At 42.7% G+C, this 19,912-nt stretch overlaps 1 protein-coding gene across 5 annotated transcripts in view; it reads right to left on the bottom strand.

Annotated features, from left to right (window-relative positions):
* The window catches only part of LOC138983839 (monocarboxylate transporter 5-like), a 103,357-nt gene that overhangs the window by 73,434 nt on the left and 10,011 nt on the right, over positions 1-19,912 (bottom strand). For 2 of the 5 annotated variants that reach the window (XM_070357177.1, XM_070357178.1), the window contains exons 2-4: positions 14,930-15,111; positions 13,647-13,790; positions 10,285-10,431 (exon numbers count right to left, since the gene is read on the bottom strand). In XM_070357177.1, the coding sequence (XP_070213278.1) occupies positions 10,285-10,431; positions 13,647-13,790; positions 14,930-15,089 (451 nt within the window). In that variant the 5' untranslated portion in view covers positions 15,090-15,111. Of the gene's footprint in view, positions 1-1,972; positions 2,841-4,020; positions 4,277-6,651; positions 7,200-8,033; positions 8,307-10,284; positions 10,432-13,646; positions 13,791-14,929; positions 15,112-19,912 lie in introns of those variants that run through there. The other 3 variants (XM_070357176.1, XM_070357179.1, XM_070357175.1) reach the window with 3 other exon arrangements.

Raw genomic sequence — 19,912 nt, 5'->3', positions numbered from 1 at the left:
TGCAGCAGTTCTTCGACGAAGAGGAGCCTGGATAGAGCATATTATCAACTACTAACGGCAGACCTGTTTCTAGCAAGTTTGCAAGACAGAATCTCCCATCATTCTGCTATTGTTTAGTAAACACATTTTTTAAATCCCTATTCGCAGTCAAAAATGAGATCAAAACGAAAATGGGCGCTTATTTTGGACCACCCTGTAGATATGTTATGTTTGGATTAAAAACAAGCTTGGAAAAGTGTCAGTGAAATGTTATGTCTGCATAGCAGTGGTCCTGTACCGAACTCCTGTGCACACTAGTTATGCCATACGCACACACCGTGATTTACTCACTTCTACACACCGAGGCACACACTGTCATACACCGACACACTGTCATACACCGACACACTGTCATACACTGACACACTGTCATACACCAACACACTGTCATACACCGACACACTGTCATACACTGACACACTGTCATACACTGACACACTGTCATACACTGACACACTGTCATACACTGACACACTGTCATACACCGACACACTGTCATACACCGACACATTGTCATACACCGACACACTGTCATACACCGACACACTGTCATACACCGACACACTGTCATACACCGACACACTGTCATACACCGACACACTGTCATACACCGACACACTGTCATACACTGACACACTGTCATACACCGACACACTGTCATACACTGACACACTGTCATACACTGACACACTGTCATACACTGACACACTGTCATACACTGTCATACACCGACACACTGTCATACACCGACACACTGTCATACACCGACACACTGTCATACACTGACACACTGTCATACACCGACACACTGTCATACACCGACACACTGTCATACACTGACACACTGTCATACACTGACACACTGTCATACACCGACACACTGTCATACACCGACACACTGTCATACACCGACACACCGACACACTGTCATACACCGACACACTGTCATACACCGACACACTGTCATACACTGACACACTGTCATACACCGACACATTGTCATACACTGACACACTGTCATACACCGACACACTGTCATACACCGACACACTGTCATACATCGACACACTGTCATACGCCGACACACTGTCATACACCGACACACTGTCATACACTGACACACTGTCATACACTGACACACTGTCATACACCGACACACTGTCATACACTGACACACTGTCATACACTGACACACTGTCATACACCGACACACTGTCATACACCGACACACTGTCATACACTGACACACTGTCATACACCGACACACTGTCATACACCAACACACTGTCATACACCGACACACTGTCATACACCAACACACTGTCATACACTGACACACTGTCATACACCGACACACTGTCATACACTGTCATACACTGACACACTGTCATACACTGACACACTGTCATACACTGACACACTGTCATACACTGACACACTGTCATACACTGTCATACACCGACACACTGTCATACACCGACACACTGTCATACACCGACACACTGTCATACACTGACACACTGTCATACACCGACACACTGTCATACACCGACACACTGTCATACACTGACACACTGTCATACACCGACACACTGTCATACACCGACACACTGTCATACACCGACACACTGTCATACACCGACACACTGTCATACACCGACACACTGTCATACACCAACACACTGTCATACACCGACACACTGTCATACACCGACACACTGTCATACACTGACACACTGTCATACACTGACACACTGTCATACACCGACACACTGTCATACACCGACACACTGTCATACACCGACACACTGTCATACACCGACACACTGTCATACACCGACACACTGTCATACACCGACACACTGTCATACACCGACACACTGGAAGATGACGTCACGCAACCGTACGGCCACAAACACTTTGGTAAACAAAATAAAACTTCGAAGATTTCGCTATTGACTCAAAAACAGAATGCCAGAACAATGGAATAACACAATCACGGGTAATGAAAAAGAAGTACAAGATACGGTACTCACTGAAGTCACAGTATAAGAAATGAACAGGTCTACACAGCAAAGTCAAAAATCAAATGTAGAAATGAGTACTTCCAGGAGACCAAAACTAAAGGTAAATTGAACAGTCTTGGAAAACGTCTAACTACTCAAACGTACTACAACTTTCCGGAACAACTTTTCATCTAAATACCAAAACATAACAAAATCATTACCGATCTCCAAGAAAAGAAAACATACATTTCTCTGTTCATTTACAGGTCACGGAAACATCATAAAAGTTCCTTGACAAAGGTAAAACGAGTAGAGAAAAGCGCACTTTCCTGTAAAGCGCTTTACGCTACTACGCTATGCTGGCTTGTCACTTTCTGTGAGTGAACGTGTTGGATGGTGAGGTCGCGGGGTATGTAATTGACAACACTGTTGAGTGTTGTCTAAGTAAAAACATGCGGTGCGTTTAATGGACAGATTGACTGAATATACTAATTTCGCGTGACGCGATTTGGTTTTTTGTCCATATAAATGCATGGTGAGTATATTTTTATTGTTATCTTGTAGTTGATTTACAGGCGGCGTTTCAGCACCAGAATTTCAGATGGTTCACACATTATCCCTTTAACGGCTTAAGCGCAGCTGCATTTTCTGTGTCCCTGTGTGTTTTGTAAAGTGTCCGCTTTTCGTGTCTGGTTGCTAGGGGCACGAACAGTAAAATGGCGGAACACATCAGACCACAGGCCGACATGACGTAGTATGACGCGTGGTAGTTTCCTGTGACGTCACGCAGATGGCCTGAAATTAAGACAAATCGGAATTTAAATAAGATTGTTTTTTAAGCAAATACACTTTCTATTGTTTTCAAAGAAAATAAAATTTCTATTGTTTTTAAAGCAAATAAACTTTGTAACTAAAGATTTACAGGCCTATATATTCCATTTCATTGGATTAAAGGTACAGTCAACTGTTGGATATATATCAAAACATTCCCACTCTGCACTGAAAACACTCAGGGAGATGATTTCGTTCTGTGTCCAATGGGGGGATGACCTTATTCCATGTAATAGTCTGGCAATATCTGAGATGGTGAGTCGAATCGTTACGACGGGAGGACTGCATGTGCCTTGAAACAATATCACGGCTGGATCTTCGGTGGGGTGGGGGGGTGGGGTTCCTGGGTTCCGGAAGCCCCCCCCCCCCCTCCCTCCCCCACCCGGCAGGAGAGACCCAAAATACCCTTTTCGAATTCTGTATTAATTCAGCATCTGCGGAGCCAGCCCCTGTACCCCTGCCTCATTGTGTAGGCCCCTCCCCCTCATACACTAGCCCTGTCTATCATGCCTGACAATTATTGTGCAAGACCGCGTCCTATACACACACACACACACACACACACACACACACACACGCAGACTCTCTATCTCTCTCTCTTTTACCCTTTTACCCTCTCTCCCCCCTCTCTTTCCCCCTCCTCCTCCTCCTCCTCTCTCTCTCTCTCTCTCTCTCTCTCTCTCTCTCTCTCTCTCTCTCTCTCTCTCTCTCTCTCTCTTTTACCTATAACAGGATTAGCCACAGTGATAAGAATGCCCTGAAAGAGCTGAGCGAAGCTCAGAGCCTTGGCCAAGTTGTTGAACCCTTTGAGGTTCACACACACACACACACACACACACACACACACACACACACACGCACACACACACACACACACACCTATGACAGGATGAGCCACAGTGATAAGGATGCCCTGGAAGAGTTGAGCGAAGCCCAGACCCTTGGCCAGGTTGTTGAGCCCGATGAGGTCCACCATGACCACTGGCAAAAGGGAGAAGAAGACGATGCCCAGACCCTTGGCCAGGTTGTTGAACTCTTTGAGGTTCACACACACACACACACACACACACACACACACACACACACACACACACACACACACACACACACACACACACACACACACACACACACACACACACACCTATGACAGGATGAGCCACAGTGATAAGGATTCCCTGGAAGAGTTGAGCGAAGCCCAGACCCTTGGCCAGGTTGTTGAGCCCGATGAGGTCCACCATGACCACTGGCAAGAGGGAGAAGAAGACGATGCCCACCACGCCATAGCTGACGCTGAAGAGAACCAGCTCATCAAAACCAGTGTAGAGTGGCGTCAACAGACCGGCTGTGCAGGACAGGGTCATCAGGATAGCCATGAGGATGTAGCGTTTGATGATGTTCTGCCATTAGAACGAATGTCGTCATCATCTGGGAAGTACACTCGGCAAAAATATTTTGCACATTTTTTGTCAGGTCGATTTTGGGGGTACCCTTATTTACAAGTACAAGGCGGCCACGTTAACCCCTGTAAAAGAAATCTTTCATCCGGAAGTTGATTGCCTTTAATTGCAAAGAAAGTTTTGATGACATGACACGGGAATGAATGTTTTAGTTGGGGTCCGAAAACAGGTGCAATTATATTTTGCCGAGTTTATTACATAGTGAATAATGTATTTTCACTCATTTACTGCCACCCCCCCGCGGGTTAGGGGGAAGAATTTACCCGATGCTCCCCAGCATGTCGTAAGAGTCGACCAACGGATTCTGTTTCTCCTTTTACCCTTGTTAAGTGTTTCTTGTATAGAATATAGTCAATGTTTGTAAAGATTTTAGTCAAGCAGTATGTAAGAAATGTAAAGTCCTTTGTACTGGAAACTTGCATTCTCCCAGTAAGGTCATATATATTGTACTACGTTGCTAGCCGCTGGAGCAGTTTTTTGATTTATAGTGCTTTTGTGAACAAGAAACAATTAACAAGTGGCTCTATCCCATCTCCCCCCTTTCCCCGTCGCGATATAACCTTGAACGGTTGAAAACGACGTTAAACACCAAATAAAGAAAAAAAGAAAGAAAGATTTACTGTCATAATACGTGTCAGGTACGTCATTTTCTACCATCACAAAATAAATACTCTAACAGAGGAAACAACTGCTGTATCTCGACCTTTGAATTGCAGATGATTGCCTCCCCTGGTGACCATTTTCTCAATTTTTGTCTTATTGTTATACCGGGTATGTTTTCTTCTTCTTGTCGTTCGCCTATATGTTTTGATTTTCATTGACTTGTTCACTAAATTCTCTCGGCAATCAAGGAATAACAGTAATTTACAAGAAATACATTATCCGAAGAAGAGTTGTTGAAGATAATGTAGATAGTAAAGAAAAAGTCGTTTGGTACAGTTGATAAAAGTCTTGAAAAGATGTCAATAACGAACAAAACCAAAAAAAAGATTAATTTTGAATGTCCTTTGTGCAATATTTAAACATTTTTATGTAAAACAAATTGGAAAATGTAAACAGCTAGGATGTCTTGAGTAAATAGATACGTATTCTTTTGATTAAACACTCCACAATTGTCTGTTTCAACCTTGTGCAATAACGTAATGTCTTCCCTTACATCTCCAGTTCTTTCTTTCTTTATTTGGTGTTTAACGTCGTTTTCAACCGTTCAAGGTTATATCGCGATGGGGAAAGGGATAGAGCCACTTGTTAATTGTTTCTTGTTCACAAAAGCACTAATCAAAAAATTGCTCCAGGGGCTTGCAACGTAGTACAATATATGACCTTACTGGGAGAATGCAAGTTTCCAGTACAAAGGACTTAACATTTCTTACATACTGCTTGACTAAAATCTTTACAAACATTGACTATATTCTATACAAGAAACACTTAACAAGGGTAAAAGGAGAAACAGAATCCGTTAGTCGCCTCTTACGACATGCTGGGGAGCATCGGGTAAATTCTTCCCCCTAACCCGCGGGGGGAACATCTCCAGTTAATGAGATCACTTAAACATAGACGCAAGCAATACGCGACACACCTTGCATTTTCGATAATAACAAATAAATTGAGGATGAAAGTCGCTTGTTCATTTCAATGCTTGTTATTCTTTCAGGTGCCAGGAGACTTGTTCCGAATGACTCTTACTTACTATATTGCTATTTCATATGTTACGTGAATTTCCATTGGTCAATTGGGCTAAACTGAGCTCAGTGCAAAATGATATCGACGACATTTCCGTCGATATCAGTTTTGATATCGACGACCTCTTTATTGCTTCCCCACTTCAAAAAACAAAAACACCTAAATTTAAAAACAAAAAATATATATGAAAATGTAATGATCCCAGAATTTAGTTGAGCAAGTGACTAAAGACTTTTTGAAAGAAAAGACATTTTGAAATACTGAAAAGTACAAGAAAAGAGTGAACAAAAAGAAATAATAATCGGAGGGAGGGATATGGAACAGACAAAACTGAGACAAATACTTTTGTAATTTCTTTACAGTAAATACAAAATGTCCAGAGAATCAGCAATATATCTAACATTGACTGACTGTGTGATGATATCTTCTGCTATTGGTCTATTTCGACGGTGATATCAAAATCTCGACCTCCGGTCTCGATTTTGATATCACTGTCTCAACAGACCATAGCAGAAGATATCACACAGTCCGTCAATATTGGGTACTATTACACATGTCGTACGCATTTAGAGCGCTTTGCGCCCTTTGCTTATCAGATCTATAACAACAATGTCATCAAAGATTAATCTCACCAAGTCAGCGAACCACCCAATGGCGAGGCGCGCGAAGAGACCACAGCCCCCGAAAGTGGTCAGAAGAAATGCTGACCGCTGCCTGTCCACCCCGTTGTCTACTGCCAAGGCCGGTAGGTACATCCCGAACAGGTTCTGAGGCACCTGCCCCAGCGAACACCCAATCATGATAATCAAAAATGGCGGCTTCTTGAACAACTTGAAGTCGAACATGTCCAGGAATTTCGAGCACTTGCTTTTCTTCTTCTTGTGCTGTCTTGAGTTTTGAGAAGATGTTGATATCCATTTGCCTGTTTGCTCAGCTGTTCCTTGACTGTTATTGATCTTGTCTGCTGAATCTGTGACGTCTGATTCTTGAAATTCCTCCGCATCGTTGTCGTCATCATCCAGATCTAGGTCAGTCTCCATGATCATGGTGACGTCAGGGGTGCTTATACATAACGGGGTGCCCGCCGTTACTTGCCCACGGTTACGGAGATCCTTGGAAAACGCAGGTTGAAGGGCGCCATCCTGTTTGAGTGGAATCTGGTCTTCGGGCTTCACGGCATCTGAACAAGCACAAACGAAAATAAAGTAAGCGAAATCCTTTCAAACTTTCTTCCATTGAATTCATCATGAACGTCTATTAAACTTAACTCTTGTCTTGCTTAAGTTTATATCTGTTCGGTGCCCTGTCCGAATCTCACATCACCTCTTCTCGGCCTGTTCCGGTGACCTATTGGAGACAATCCGCAAAATTAATTCGTTGAAAATTGCTCGCTCTTTACCTAGGGCACCTGGGATGTTCAAAAGCGGTGAGTGTGTAAATAAAAGGGTGTTTGTACTGTGTGTAAAAGCCTGACAGTATCTGTGATGGTTTACGGGAGGCGTACTGTGCCTTTAAGCAAATATTTGAATGTAGGCCTGCCATGCATCTCTTAGCATAGACTGGACTATCTCTCGGGGGGGAGGGGGGGTAGCATAGACTGGACTATCTCTCGGGGGGGGAGGGGGGGTAGCATAGACTGGACTATCTCTCGGGGGGGAGGGGGGAGGGGGGGAGGGTTGAGGGCGGGAAAGATATTTCATTTCATTTCATTCACTCTATTATCCCAATGCTGGAACATTTCGGTCGCTTCCTCCCAATGGAAAGCTAGCAGCAACAGGAGTCGCGCTACCCAGGTGTGCACGTGCGTGTTTAGGTGCAATCAGCCACCTATGGCAGAAGGACCGAGGCCGGTCTGTTACGTGCCACTGTTGTGACACGAGGGTGGGACATGGATACCGTCTGCACATAAAGTTGACCTGTGTCCGTCCCGGTCTGGATTGGAACCCGTGACCCTAGGAACAGAAATCCAGTGCCGCTCTACCAACTGAGCTACGTACCCGGCCCCCATTCTCACCATATTTGATTTTATTCCGTCCCCTCGTCCGATACTGGTGCAGAGGTCTAAGAAGACTGGCCGCCGCCACCACGTTTAAGTAAACCGCTCCCAGCACCAGCAGAGCTCCGCGCACACCGTATTCCGTCAACAGCGCATGCGTCAAGATGGGCATGAGCATGGAGCCGAAGTTACCCCCCAGGGTGTTGACTGCCGTGGCCAATGAGCGACGTTTGCGGAAGTACTTGTTGACGATGACGAAGGATGGGCCAATGATCATGGCGTTGGCAATGCCTGGGGGAATAGGCGATGTTCGAAAATGTCTCTGTCAAGATTGTATGGGTTGTCCTATACAATTGTAGTTATAATCGTTTACAGGCAGGCAGGGTGTGCCGAAGAAAATTTTCCATTTTTATGTAATATTTTAATGGACAATAAAGTGCTGTTATTGTTATTGTTATTGTTCACGAGTTGCTTTCACTTGTATCCATAGTGTAACCGAGTGCCGTAACACTACCATCACCTCGGGAGGCGAAGTGCAATCAAACAGGATTGTAAATGTTAGGGCGAATTTCTTAACCCTATATAAACTGTTATGCAAAACCGAAGGTTTCCATGAACATACAGACAATCGGAAACCACCAGACCCCATCACAAACAGAATTCCACAACCCACTGGTGTTGACTGAAAGGCCAACAACTCGGGTGCAGAGTCTGCTGTGAAAGGAGCGGTAGCCTCCCCTGTCACACCAGAAACACTGGGCATAGCGCAAGCCTACAATGTCACGTGACGTGTAGCTTGCCTCAGTGTTTCTATAGAAAAGCAAGGGAAAACAAGAGAAAACATCACTTCCACAACCCATACAAATCCGACAGAGTTATTTTCGAAATCCGTCCATTAAAGAAAAGATTGAATTGAGAAGCTCACAGTCGAACTACAACTCTATATCTTTATTCAAAAACGGTAGTCGTGTACTTCAGCTGTAACAAGAAGGGCAAAGCCCATACGACTCACATGCTTGACCTTGACCTTTACATGACCTTGACCTTCAGGGTCAAGGTCAAATAACTAAACCTAGCAATGACATCATACACTAAGAACTGCTTTACACATGTTTCCTACCAAAATACATGTGACCTTGACCCAAGGTCAAGGTCATCCAAGGTCATGCAACACAAAGCTGTTAATTCAAGACATAGGAAGTACAATGGTGCTTATTGGCTCTTTCTACCATGAGATATGGTCACTTTTAGTGGTTCACTACCTTATTTTGGTCACATTTCATAAGGGTCAAAGTGACCTTGACCTTGATCATATGTGACCAAATTTGTCTCATGATGAAAGCATAACATGTGCCCCACATAATTTTTAAGTTTGAAACAGTTATCTTCCATAGTTCAGGGTCAAGGTCACTTCAAAATATGTATACAATCCAACTTTGAAGAGCTCCTGTGACCTTGACCTTGAAGCAAGATAAACCAAACTGGTATCAAAAGATGGGGCTTACTTTGCCCTATATATCATATATAGGTGAGGTATTCAATCTCAAAAACTTCAGAGAAAATGGGAAAAATGTGAAAAATAGCTGTTTTTTAGACAACATTTATGGCCCCTGCGACCTTGACCTTGAAGCAAGGTCAAGATGCTATATATGTTTTTTGGGGCCTTGTCATCATACACCATCTTGCCAAATTTGGTACTGATAGACTGAATAGTGTCCAAGAAATATCCAACGTTAAAGTTTTCCGGACGGACGGACGGACGGACGGACGACTCGGGTGAGTACATAGACTCACTTTTGCTTCGCATGTGAGTCAAAAATTATCATCTTTTCCATTTGCTGACTTAAGTTCACGGAAATAATTTCCGGGTGTTTTATATTGTGTTTTGTTTCTTGAGCGTTGAATGTTTTTAAATTCGACTCACGAATGGCACCCCCCTCTACCATACCCCTCAACACCCGTTACAAGTACTGCATTAGTGCAAAACACACAAGCACACACACACACACACACACACACAAACACACACACAAACACACACACACACACACACGCAAACAAACACCGGACACACACACACACACAAACACACACACACGCACGCACACACACACACACACACACACACACACTGCACACACACACTCTGACACACCGGGCCGCACACACACACACACACGCACGCACGCACGCACGCACACACACAAAAACACACACACACACACACACACACACACACACACACACACACACACACACACTCACTGACCAACAAGCAGACTCTGGGTGAAGATGAGAAAGTAGAGAGAGGTAGCGAAGTAGCTAAGGCTCATGCCTAGTCCCCCGCACAGCCCTCCGATCATCATCGTCTGACGCTCGCTCAAGAATGACAGCACCACCGTCTGCGTCAGCAACGCTGGAACAGAAATCATCATCATCATCATCATCAGCCCGTCGCGATATAACCTTCGTGGTTGAAAACGACGTTAAACACCAAATAAAGAAAGAATCATCATCATCATCAGCAGCAGCAGCAGCATCGTCGTCGTCATCATCATCACCATCGTCATCATGGTCGTCGTCATCATCGTCGTCGTCGTCGTCACCATGGTCGTCGTCGTCGTCACCATGGTCGTCATCATTATCATCATCATCATCATCATCATCATCATCATCATCATCATCATCGTCGTCGTCGTTGTCGTCGGCGGCGTCGTTGTATTGCGTTACTACCGTGTACAGTACACCGATCATCGGGTTTCTGCTGCGCTCACGTAAGGTAAGTTTTAGGTATGTCTTTCTTCGTCTGTTAGCATTGTCAAAATCGTGTTCACCGTTGTCGTGTTTTGTTGAGACAGGTCAGCGCTGTAGCGTAAGCGATCGACGGGTTTCGGCCAGTCAGCGCTCTGTCTTGATGAAGAGTAATCCGATAAATACAATATTTATTTAGATAATTTTTGTTTTATAATAATAATAATAATAATAATAAATGAGCATGTATATAGCGCAACATCATAACTTTACAATTATGCTCTTTGCGCTTGACACATTTAAAATTCAAACACAGTTATACAAGCATTTACATCTACATTCATAGTCAGCAACGCTTGATTAAAAGCATACACCATCAAACATACATTACAACAGATTCTTCCACTAATTAAGTCATAAAAACATTAATAAAATAGGTAGTAAAAACAAGGAAATACCAGCTGAATACCCTTAATCAAACAGAACATGTTATTAATACTGAAAAACAGCCCTAAATGTGTATACACATTATCACATTATCACTAAAACAACAAATACACTACATGTAGCCTACTGATGGACTGAGAAAACAAAATCAGGGGTTGTATTTCTTGAAGGGGTGCGTTTTAAGTGCTCGTTTGAATGCTTGGGGTGACTGAGAGTGGCGGATGTGAAAGGGGAGAGAATTCCAGTGTGTGGGTGCGCAGAAAGTAAAAGTGCGTTGTCCGTATGTTTTGGTTTTGGTGTGTGGAATGGTGAGGATGCGACAGTCAGAGGAGGCACGGAGTTGTCTTGCTGGAGAATAGACGGTGAGGAGTTCAGAGAAGTAAGCAGGAGACGAGCCAGAAAAGAAGTTAAAGCAGAGGGTGGACAGTTTGTAGTCAATGCGGGCTTGAATAGGTAACCAGTGCAGTGTGTGAAGAAGTGGTGTTGCGTGATCTCGTTTTCGTGCTTTCAGAATGAGGCGTGCTGCCGAGTTTTGGACTTTTTGTAGTTTATGCAGGAGATACAGAGGACAGCCAGAGAGAAGAGAGTTGCAGTAGTCGAGTTTAGAAAGAACAAAGGCACAGACAAGAGTGTAAGTTTGTTTGAGAGGAGAGTGTGTGGCGAATGGTGCTGATCTTACGAAGCTCAAAATAAGCTGCTCTACAGACTAAAGATATATGTTTGTTAAGGGTCATGTCAGATGAAAGGGTGAATCCAAGGTTTTTAGCTGATGGGGAGAAAAGAATGTCGGTGTCGCCTACTTGAACAGAAACGGGTTGGGGAGAGGGAAATGTAGTGTTCTTCTTTTTGCACAGTAAGACTTCAGTCTTATCATCATTCAGCTTAAGTTTCTTATCGATCATCCAAGATTTAACATCAGTGATGCATGTCTGAATGGTCTGGATGGCGGAATGTGTCTCTGCAGGGGGACTGGGTTTATACAGTTGGGTGTCATCAGCAAAAGACTGATTTAAGACAGAATGGTTTTGAATCAGTGTGGAGAGGGGCTTAGTGTACATGATGAAAAGGATGGGACCGAGTACTGAACCTTGAGGAACGCCGAAAGAAAGTGGGGCTGGAGCAGACATCTGGCCATCGACAAGCACAGCCTGAGTCCTGCCAATGAGATAGGACTCGAGCCATGCCAGCGGTGGACCGGAGATGCCGTACAGAGTCTGAAGTCTATGGAGAAGCGTGACATGATCAATCGTGTCGAACGCTGCAGAAAGGTCAAGTAGGGTAAGCACTGACACATCACCACCATCCAGAGCAGACAGAATGTCACTGATTACTTTAAGTAGGGCTGTCTCAGTACAATGAGAAGGGCGATAAGCGGACTGAGAGTGCGAGATCAAATCATGGGTGTTCAAATATGACAACAGCTGCTTCAAAACTACCTTTTCAAAAACTTTGGACAAGAATGATAAATTAGATACAGGACGATAGTTTTTCAAAATATTGACATCAAGACTAGGTTTTTTGAGAAGTGGTTTGACAAGTGCAGTTTTGAACAATGATGGAAAAACACCAGATAACAGGCTATCGTTGACAATTTGAGTAAGAGTTGGCAACAACACATCAAGATTCTCAAAATGCAGTGGTGTGGGTATGGCATCAAGTGGACAAGTTGTTGGTTTTGACTTCAGAATAATGGATTTAAGGTCTTTTTCACTGATTGGCTGAAATGATGTAAAAGAACAATCAGTGGGAACATCAACATGACTGGAGGAAGCAGAAAGTGCACCCATCTGATCAAGTTCAGAACGAATATCTGAAACCTTCTTGATAAAATATTCACTAAATACATCTGGCAGCTGACTAGCGGGGAAAACAGTGGGAAGTGGGGATACCTTACTGCGGCCGGTCAACCGGCTGCAAATATCGAACAGTTTTTTGCTTGAATCGCAGGCAATAATCTGGGTTTGGAGGAAGGTTGTCTTTGCTGCGTGTACTAACTTAGTTACAATGTCCTTTGCTCCTTGAAATATTTGTTTATGAACAGTAAGACCAGTCTTGAGATACCTGCGCTCAGCACGCCTACGGTCACATTTGGCATCACGCAGTTCGACACAGATATCGGAATACCACGGTTTTACACGTATATTGAATTTTAATGTTTTATGTTAATTGTCTAATGGCTTGTTGAATGCTGCTTGAAGCTGCGATATACAATACACACGCGATTTTCTCGTTTGATAGTATAAAGTTGTCTTTGCTCTTTTTCCTATGTGCTCAGTTTTGATCTTTAAAGTCGACATATTGACTAAATGTTTTAATAATATTGCTTTGAGAAGCAAATATTTTCCAATACTGTATTTTTTTTTCTTTCTTACTTTCTTTTTTCGTTTCTTCCTTTCTCCCTTTAATTCTTTCTGTCTTTCTTTCTGACTTTACCTGCCACACTGGTGAACCCAGACTGGATGGCCATGACGAGTGTGGTTAAACCAACCGGCATGCGGAAGAGGACGAGAAACTCAACGAACAGAATCCCGTAAGCTCTCTGCAGGCCCAGACACAGCATGTTGCACGCCATGCAGGCTGCAACAAACAACACACATCACTAACATTGACAAATTGTATCTAATGAAACAAAACATAACAACATAAAATATTCAATTAAGTCGTAGTACAATGCCTTTGACACTGTATCTAATGAAACAAAACATAATAAAATATTCAATTAAGTCGAAGTACAATGCAAGGCACTCCATACACCCATACATACACACACACGCGCACATACACACACACAAACGCACACACACACACCCACACATGTGCACAAACTAAGTTATCCCTCTCTATTTCTCTCTCTCTCTCTCTCTCTCTCTCTCTCTCTCTCTCTCTCTCTCTCTCTCTCTCTCTCTCTCTCTCTCTCTCTCTCTCTCTCAGATGAAAAGTATTGGGATGTTAAGCTTAAAGAAGCAGCTTTTGTACAATAAATGTTCATTTATGTATAAAGTCGTCTATAAGGACGCCCCAACATATCTTATACAACTCTTCAAATCATCTCAGTCATATTATTCAAACACTCGAAATAACCTTGCCTTACGAAGGCCCCGCATCGATTTGTTTAAAACTAGCTTTTCTTATTCTGGTGCGCGTTCCTTTGGAATTCACTACCTGTAAATATTAGGTCATGTCTGTCATTATCTTCTTTTAAAAGACAGCTCCGAAAGCACCTCTCTAACGACTAAGTCGGTGTACAATTTGTGCGAGTGTGTGTGAGGGTGCGTAAAAGAGAAAATGTATAATATGCTTCCACAAGCACACTAATGTTTGTTATACTTTTCCCTACATGATTGTGTTTTATTTGATTTCTTTTTTTTATTCTTCATACTTGTTCTTCGTTTCATGGGTGTATTATAGTAGGGACTAGCTGTAAAAAAGGACCATATGGACCTAATGCTATCATCCCTCAGTAATAAAGATTTCGAGTTCGAGCTCTCTCTCTCTCTCTCTCTCTCTCTCTCTCTCTCGCGCACACGCGGCACTGATGCACGTACACACGCTCGCACACACACTCACACACACCGTGGCACACACACACACTAACACACACTAACACACACACACACACACACACTATAACACATACATGTGCACACACACACACTCACAATTTCGTACAATGGCGCGTGCGCGAGATAGAGAAGTCACAGACATATTACACTTACCGAATACGATGACCCAGGCATAGCCTCTGTCTATAGGAATGCCATCGTCGTCTTCAGCATCGATGTGTGCGGATGGTGCCTTTGCCGAAGAACCGTTAGATGTGTGTGTCTCCTGTGACGGTGTGCTGGCGTTCTTGCTGGCACTCTCCGTGGTCGACATCTCGCTGGAGCAGATTTATTCTCTAAAAAATATGGAAGTTAATGATATACGATACCGATACACCCAGCCTGGCTGTGACTTATGATCAAGTTTTCATCGCTGATATGTTGAAGTCACCGAAACAAACTTTGTTCTCAAAATTCTTTGTCACTTTCTCGGGAGACATGCAAAAGAAGTGACAGAATGTTCACGTGACGCCATTATTCACGTCTTTTCGAACTTTGTTTGGCTTCTGACGTCAGAGCGAGAGGGTCAAAAAGAGACATCTGGGTGGGTTTTTTTTAAATCGATATTGTATCTCTTTAAGGGCCTGTCAAGGTAACTAGTTTATGTTGAGGAGGCAGGTCGTTACAGTGCACTATCTCGTCAGTGTGTCAGCTTTTAAACACAAACTGCACACCGTGCGAGGCCAAGACATTGTTATGACAGAATCATGCATCACAATGTTTTGTCCTGACATGGACTTTGAAAACCACCCTCTGTGCCGCCAAACATCAGAAATGTTCCATGTGTTAGGATTGTGCAACAAATATCACGATTTTTTCGAGAAACTTACACTCAGTCTTTTTGTGAAGGTTTAATTACATTATCGTATCTTGATTTGTAGGAAGTTTTAAAAGAGTGTACATACTTTATTCCGTCCTAAGTTGTTGTTGTTGTTTTTTAAAAGTATATGTAGTCTGTAACACTGGTAAAGTTGGTTTATTGTTGGTTTAAACAAAACTTTATTCAATTTTAATCATGACAAGAACAATGCAAGGATGATTACATACTCACGCATATAATGCTTATTTTAAGCAATCATAATAATTACAAAACAAAGGTTAGCATGATGGCTGAATAAGTACATTAGCTCCTTTCCTTGGTTTATTGTTGTGTCTTGTCTCATGAACCCCGGAGCGTATTCGAGACTCGTACAGCATCGATATTGTTCTCTTATTATTTACGACGTGTCAAAGTAAAAGGTAGAAAGTTTATAAAAAAAAATAAAAAATAAAACACCATTTGCATTTTAAATCGGGTACTTTTATTAGATTTTTTATGACAGAGAGTATGCCTTTTAACAACAAATGGCAAAAGCTTTACAAAGGCCTGCATGATTTAAGCGCATAAGCTCTCTTTTCGTTTAATAAAGCCGAACTCTCAGTCGTTGTTTTATGATCTTACCCGCTATACACTGTATTGATATTTTCACTGCTGCCAGAGGTCACATTTACAACCTCCTTTTTTCAAGGCAGCCGTTTAAAGTCTTCGCTCTCACGCGGCGGCTTTATTCACAAAACATGAATGAAAACTTACTTTAGTGGTTCATATGTGTGTGGGGGGGGGAGAGGCGGGTGGGGGTGGGGGGGTCTGTGTGTGTGCAGTGTGTGTGTGTGTGTGTGTGTGTGTGTGTGTGTGTGTGTGTGTGTGTGTGTGCGCGCGCTTGAATTTGTAATGTGATATAAACAGCTCCCTCCATCCCCCCCCCACCCCTCCCTGAAAAGCACCCAGTCATTTCCAATCAAGTACTCACGACCACTGACATTATTAAACTATACCATCGCTGTCATTACCACAATGTTGTATCTCTGTCATAATCACAACACGTTATCATCACACATTACCCGCTATTACGAGTTGGTTGTGTGACAGAGAGTTTTCTTAACAAAGTGCAAGAAAACTCTCTGTCACACGACTAACTCGTAATAGCGATTATGTCTCACAGCATAGGCATAGAAAGACAGAAATTAGTTTTGGGGGACGAAATAACAGGCACAAAACAAGACTGAAAACACAATTGCCTTTTCACACATAGCCTACACACGCATGCGCGCAGAAGATAGATCCAATGCGTTTCGTGTCTTTTTCTGGTTGAATGCATTTAACATTGTATCAACCAACGTGTCTGAATCTTTCAATGAAAAAAATAAACTTTTTTTGAACCAAACAGCATAAACCAACGAAAGCTAAACACACAAACACACGCGCGTACTAACACAGATTAAATGCAAAGCGCGAACGAACACGGAGAATTTTTGTAGGTCAGGTCGTGGGAAAGTCCACCCGAAATGTTCCACAGGGGAACTGGTTGTGTTTGGATTGTTCATTTTCTCACAGCGATGTTGATGTTGTTTACAGTGCAGTTTTGAAAGAATATTTTCCGAATTTGGGGCACACTTTCGTCTTTCGGTTCGTTTATCTTGTCGAAGTAACATTCGAGTGTTTCTAAATCCAAACCTTCCATCACCGCTGGTGCAGATTAGACCTGCCTGACTGTCTGCGTGCGTGTTAGAGCTGAAGACGAAGCCTCAATCGCCAAACCGTCACCCATCTGTAGGTTCTGAGCATCGGATGTACGTTGATACGTGCATGGTAAGATCCGCACGGAACTGTCTATGCAACTTTTCCTAGTCACAGGTGTAAGGTTCGATCTTTTCTTTGCAATTTCGTCCTCTGTGTACGTAGCAAAGCGTTTCACCATTTTCGGTTTTCGTTGCAGACGACGATAGTGAAAGTAGTACCTATTGTTTTGTTTTGACCTTTCGTATTCAGGGTTCTTAATTGAAGCTTGGTAAAGGGACCGTGTCGTGTAAGTGGAAAGTTGACGAAGCTTTTGAAAACAGAAATTGAATGAAGAAGAAAATGTGGCTTTCAGTTATATACAGGAGAACGGGGTTGGTGTTATTCTTTTTCCGTCAAACACGAAGTACACAGATAAAACGTGGTTGACTGACCAAGGCCTGTTGGCACACTATTCAGAATACACAACAAAATGTAACAACACTTTGATACCCTTTTTTTACGTTCGTGATCACTTGAATTGAATACCAAAAACATTAGTGTTTAAGGTAGTGACTAAATGTATGTGAAGGTAACATTTTTCAGAAATAAATGCATAATCAAAATAATTGATTTCGGCATCAAAGCGTGTAACATACAATCTTGCACACGTTTGCTTTAGTAGTGGCAAAGAAGGAATGCGTGTGACATTACCCGCTATTACGAGCTAGTCGTGTGACAGAGATTTTTCTTAACAAAGTGCAAGAAAACTCTCTGTCACACGACTAACTCGTAATAGCGATTATGTCTCACAGCATAGGCATAGAAAGACAGAAATTAGTTTTGGGGGACGAAATAACAGGTACAAAACAAGACTGAAAACACAATAGCCTTTTCACATATACCCTACACACGCACGCGCGCAGAAGATAGATCCAATGCGTTTCGTGTCTTTTTCTGGTTGAATGCATTTAACAAAGTATCAACCAACGTTTCTGAATCTTTCAATGAAAAAAATAAACTTTTTTTGAACCAAACAGCATAAACCAACGAAAGCTAAACACACAAACACACGCGCGTACTAACACAGATTAAATGCAAAGCGCGAACGAACACGGAGAATTTTTGTAGGTCAGGTCGTGGGAAAGTCCACCCGAAATGTTCCACAGGGGAACTGGTTGTGTTTGGATTGTTCATTTTCTCACAGTGATGTTGATGTTGTTTACAGTGCAGTTTTGAAAGAATATTTTCCGAATTTGGGGCACACTTTCGTCTTTCGGTTCGTTTATCTTGTCGAAGTAACATTCGAGTGTTTCTAAATCCAAACCTTCCATCACCGCTGGTGCAGATTAGACCTGCCTGACTGTCTGCGTGCGTGTTAGAGCTGAAGACGAAGCCTCAATCGCCAAAGCGTCACCCATCTGTAGGTTCTGAGCATCGGATGTACGTTGATACGTGCATGGTAAGATCCGCACGGAACTGTCTATGCAACTTTTCCTAGTCACAGGTGTAAGGTTCGATCTTTTCTTTGCAATTTCGTCCTCTGTGTACGTAGCAAAGCGTTTCACCATTTTCGGTTTTCGTTGCAGACGACGATAGTGAAAGTAGTACCTATTGTTTTGTTTTGACCTTTCGTATTCAGGGTTCTTAATTGAAGCTTGGTAAAGGGACCGTGTCGTGTAAGTGGAAAGTTGACGAAGCTTTTGAAAACAGAAATTGAATGAAGAAGAAAATGTGGCTTTCAGTTATATACAGGAGAACGGGGTTGGTGTTATTCTTTTTCCGTCAAACACGAAGTACACAGATAAAACGTGGTTGACTGACCAAGGCCTGTTGGCACACTATTCAGAATACACAACAAAATGTAACAACACTTTGATACCCTTTTTTTACGTTCGTGATCACTTGAATTGAATACCAAAAACATTAGTGTTTAAGGTAGTGACTAAATGTATGTGAAGGTAACATTTTTCAGAAATAAATGCATAATCAAAATAATTGATTTCGGCATCAAAGCGTGTAACATACAATCTTGCACACGTTTGCTTTAGTAGTGGCAAAGAAGGAATGCGTGTGACATTACCCGCTATTACGAGTTGGTTGTGTGACAGAGAGTTTTCTTAACAAAGTGCAAGAAAACTCTCTGTCACACGACTAACTCGTAATAGCGATTATGTCTCACAGCATAGGCATAGAAAGACAGAAATTAGTTTTGGGGGACGAAATAACAGGCACAAAACAAGACTGAAAACACAATTGCCTTTTCACACATAGCCTACACACGCATGCGCGCAGAAGATAGATCCAATGCGTTTCGTGTCTTTTTCTGGTTGAATGCATTTAACATTGTATCAACCAACGTGTCTGAATCTTTCAATGAAAAAAATAAACTTTTTTTGAACCAAACAGCATAAACCAACGAAAGCTAAACACACAAACACACGCGCGTACTAACACAGATTAAATGCAAAGCGCGAACGAACACGGAGAATTTTTGTAGGTCAGGTCGTGGGAAAGTCCACCCGAAATGTTCCACAGGGGAACTGGTTGTGTTTGGATTG

The sequence above is a fragment of the Littorina saxatilis genome, linkage group LG13, assembly GCF_037325665.1.
Source record: "Littorina saxatilis isolate snail1 linkage group LG13, US_GU_Lsax_2.0, whole genome shotgun sequence".
NCBI lineage: Eukaryota > Metazoa > Mollusca > Gastropoda > Littorinimorpha > Littorinidae > Littorina > Littorina saxatilis.
The sequence above is the reverse complement of the archived record's forward strand: the minus strand, read 5'-3'. Positions and strand labels throughout refer to the sequence as shown.